The 4,364-nt window shown below is 37.6% G+C and overlaps 1 protein-coding gene across 1 annotated transcript; it reads right to left on the bottom strand.

Annotated features, from left to right (window-relative positions):
- Positions 1-339: 339 nt before the first annotated feature.
- LOC114737325 (receptor-like protein kinase 5) lies at positions 340-4,146 on the bottom strand. Its single transcript, XM_028925240.1, has 2 exons — positions 1,437-4,146; positions 340-773 (listed from the first exon to the last, which is right to left on the bottom strand). Exons 1-2 carry the CDS (start codon positions 4,063-4,065, stop codon positions 364-366), a joined length of 3,039 nt encoding a protein of 1,012 aa, XP_028781073.1. The 5' UTR covers positions 4,066-4,146; the 3' UTR covers positions 340-363.
- Positions 4,147-4,364: the final 218 nt, after the last annotated feature.

Below are 4,364 nucleotides of genomic sequence, written 5' to 3'. Positions count from 1 at the left end.
AGAGAGGTAGTAATATTTTCTCCAAATTATCTTTATTAATTACACTTATGAAAATAATTTCTATGAATAATACAAATGATTAAAAGAGATATTATAAAGAAACCAATACAAATATTTTATAAATAACTAATTTAATTAATTTTTTAAATCTACATTAGTTATTAAGCTCTTTTAGCTCTTATACAAGAGAGGAGGGAGTAGAAGAGATAAAGAGAAAAGAGATAGTTGAAGATTAAATGTAATTCTCACATATATTTACATCCTCTATCAATTCATTCTGCAAAAATGATATGAGATTTCCAAGTTACAGCACATTATAAGCCATCTCAGGCCCCAACATTTCATAACACAACATAAATCTAGTTAACTATCATTATCAATATCTAACCTACTCTCCCTTTTGGAATTCTTTAGGAGAGGAACATCATCAAAATGACCAAAATTCATTTCTATGTAACCACATGGTCCTTTCAAGCGGAGCAATATATTCAGAGCCTCCTTCATGGAAGGCCTACCAGCTGGCTCTTTGGCTGTACACATCACCCCAAGCTTGAAGACACTGCACATTTCCTCCAAATATGAAGTTTCCTTAACATCTTCGTCTAGAACTTGTTCAATGTTGTTTCCTAGTTGAATCTGACGCCATGCCCATTCTGCAAGAGATGAGTGCTCATCTCCATAGTTAGCTTCTTTTCCTGTTGTCAGCTCTAGAAGGATGACCCCAAAGCCATATACATCAACCTTTTCATTCACTCTTTTCGTTTGAGCATATTCTGCAAATTCAATATGTTTCACATAGCATTCATATCAGTTTTGTGCAGTTTAAAAGGAAAGAAAGCTAATTTGAAACTAAGCATCCCTTATTGATCCTTCTGTCAAGTGACTCAAAAGATGAGGGAAGGACTAATAACAAGCAATAAATTTGTGATTTTTGTGCTAAATTGCATATTTACTAATTTTTCTATGATTACAACTAGATACAAAGCCAAGGACCAAATAGTTCACTGAAAACTAGGAGAGAAACTTAATCTATGAGGACTTGGTATTTGTTTTTGCCAACACTCGATAATTTTTTTCTCATCAAGTTCTTGTAGTATCACATGATTCTAATTAAATCTTTGTAGTTTTTTTTTTATCAGTTATCTAAAATTACAGGATTTGATAAGAAATCATGTGAAACTAGCAAGACTTGATTAAAAAAAGACGATAAGGACCTTACTATAACTAAGTGAAACTATAAGGAACCAATAAAAAAATTACAGGGACTTAATTAAAAATCAGGTGAAATTATAAAGATCTAAAGATTAATTTTCCCAAAGTAAAATATGGGCTCATGCTTTGTATGAAATCTAAAATAATATCACTCACAGCATATCAGCAGTACAACTACCTATTATATATAGATTATATATTTGACTACTTATGGCATTATTTACCTGGAGCAATGTAACCGAAAGAGCCAACCACACATGACATGGTATCAAGTTGTCCTGGTTTGATCAAAATCTTGGCAAGACCAAAATCTGCAACTTTTGCATTGAACTGAGAGTCCAAGAGAATGTTACTTACTTTGACATCACGATGAATAATGGGCGGCGAGTTATCATGATGCATGTAGCTCAAACCTTGTGCAATCCCAATGGCTATTTGCAATCTCCTTGGCCACTCAAGAATAATGCTATGAACTGCAGATGACACACCCAATGAGCCATTCTTCTTGTGCAGCCACTTATCAAGACTATGATGTTCCAAATACTCATATACTAGAAGTAGAGAATCCTCATTAGATATACAACATTGTAACTTCACTATGTTGATGTGACGAATAGTGCCTAAGATTTCAACTTCTGCAAGAAATGCATTCTCAAGCTTATGATCTAACTTCCTGTTATTGCTTATCTTCTTCACAGCAACATGGTCTTTATCATTGACAGCAACACGGTACACAGTACCGTACCCTCCTCTACCTATGATGTTATGGTCTGTCAAGGATGAGACAATCTTTGATTCTGTGAAAGTTAGCTTCTGGAAGGAAGTCAACTTCCATGAAGTGTCCAATTCTTGCTTTCTCTTTTGGTAGAATTTCATCATGAAAAGTGATAACAAGGAAATTGCTATGGAGGCTACTATAGCAAGGCCTATGATCAAAGCAAGAGACATGGATGAGCCTTTGCTTGACTTCTGAGGGACAGAACCAGAATTGCACAATTTAAGGTTTAATCCAGCTGTGTTAGCACAAAGGCCCGGATTGTTCAAAAAGTTGGTGGCATAAGCAAGATTTTCAAATTCACTAGGAATCTTCCCAGTCAAGTGATTAGAGGAAAGGTTGAGATCAGAGTTTCTCAAAAGGGCTAGTTGAGATGGAATTTGGCCAGATAATTGGTTTTCTGACAAGTCTAGTTGTGCAAGGTCAATCAAACGAGTAATTGAATCTGGGATTTCCCCAGAAAGTTGATTTTGGCTCAAGTTTAGAATTCTCAGAGATTTCCATGATATGATTTTAGATGGAAGCGGCCCAGAAAGTTTGTTCTGATCAAGAAGCAGAGTTGCAAGCTGAGAAAGACTGGTTAGCTCTTGCGAAATACTTCCATTAAAGAGGTTGCCACTTGCCTTGAACACAACCAGATTTTTCATGGAAGATATTGCTGCTGGAATTCTGCCAGAAAACTGATTGTAACTAATTACCATCTGTGAAACATTCACAGGCAATGTTTCAGGAAGCTCACCTGTGAACTTATTTTCACTGATCATTAAAGTTGACAAATGCCGAGACTTCCAAAGGCTGCTAGGAATTTCACCAGAGAGCTCATTATTGTAGACCTTCAACTCTAGCAAGCTGCTACAATTTCCTAATGATTCTGGTAGTTCACCACTGAGTTTGTTGTCATAAGCTGTTAATCGAAATAAACTGCCATGGTAACACAAATTCTGAGGAAGACTGCCCGTTAAACTGTTTGATGCAAGTTCAAATCTTCCAAGGTTTGAATGGAGCCCGAACTCTGGAGGAATGTTGCCTGATAAATTGTTGAAGAAGACGCTGAAATCTATTATAGATTGAAGACGGCCTAGGCTTTCGGGAATCTCACCTGATAATTGATTAAGTCCCAAGTTCAAGCCAGTTAGCTTATGGAGATTTCCAAAGCCATTAGGTATCTTTCCTGTAAGCTTGTTCTGAGGAAGATCAATGATGGTCAAGTTTAAGGCTTCAATCACTTGAGGTAGCTCCCCATCAAGCTGATTCCTTGAAAGAAACATCATGCTGAGATTCTTCAGCATAAACAAACTACTTGGAATTTTGCCACTTAACTGATTTCGGGATAAATCCAACATCTCTAAGACTACCAGTTTCCCAATACTTTCTGGGATTTCACCAATCAAGTTGCAATCAGACATCAGAAAATGCTTCAACTTCGTGAGGTTGGTGAAGCTAGAAGGAAACTTTGAAGGAGAGAATGGGTTGACGCCCAAATTCAAGATTTCAAGATTGGATAAGTCGCCTATTTCAATTGGGATACTGCCATTGAATAGACATAAATCAAGGTGAAGAGTTGTGAGCTCTTTTAACCGCGTAATGCTCTCCGGAATCTCACCGGAAAAGTTGTTGCCGCCGAGGTTAAGAAAACGCAGGCTAGCCAATCTGTCAATGTCCTCTGGAACCTTGCCAATGAAGTAATTATCAGAAAGGTCCAGGTGCTCCAGCTTGGAACAGTTGTAGAGATACGTTGGGAACTCCCCAGGAATGAAATTCAAATGAAAATCAATAGAAGTGAGGTTTTTAAGCTCACAGATGAAAGTTGGTATCGGTTGAATGATATTGATCTCTTTCAGAGCCAGCCCTGAGACAGAGTTATTGTTGCAGGTGATCTCTTTCCATGAACAATGAGATGACTCTGATTGTGTCCAGTGACTGAGAGAAGATGGGCTTTTAAAGTACTGTTTCATCCTTAGCAGAACTCCATGTTCTTGATCATAGAGTTCAGACTGAGAATTTGCACAGCTCAGAAAGAGAAGGAAGAAGAAGTTAAGGGGGACATGGAGACGGAACAATGGAGTTGAATTTCTCATCTGGGTATGTGAATTTCACTCCTCTCGTAGTGATTTCGAAGAGGAAATAGGATTGGGTTATGAGTTCGAGGAGGAAGAGTGAATCACGTGCACGTATGCATTATTTGCAGCTGTCTCCAATGTCGGGTTTTACACACAGATCTTGAATGAAAATTCTTCTCGCATGTTCCAAACTGGGACTTTTCAAGGTCAACTATATTTAGCGGGTCAGAGACGTTAAGTCCTTTGTGGGCCCCACACAAATAACGTGACTGGTTGTAAAATCTTTAAATCCTATACCGCACGATGCAACAGGAAGT

The sequence above is a fragment of the Neltuma alba genome, unplaced genomic scaffold (assembly GCF_004799145.2).
Source record: "Neltuma alba isolate B1F8T4 unplaced genomic scaffold, ASM479914v2 tig00013430_pilon, whole genome shotgun sequence".
Lineage (NCBI taxonomy): Eukaryota > Viridiplantae > Streptophyta > Magnoliopsida > Fabales > Fabaceae > Neltuma > Neltuma alba.
This window is presented reverse-complemented; position numbering and strand designations above follow the sequence as displayed.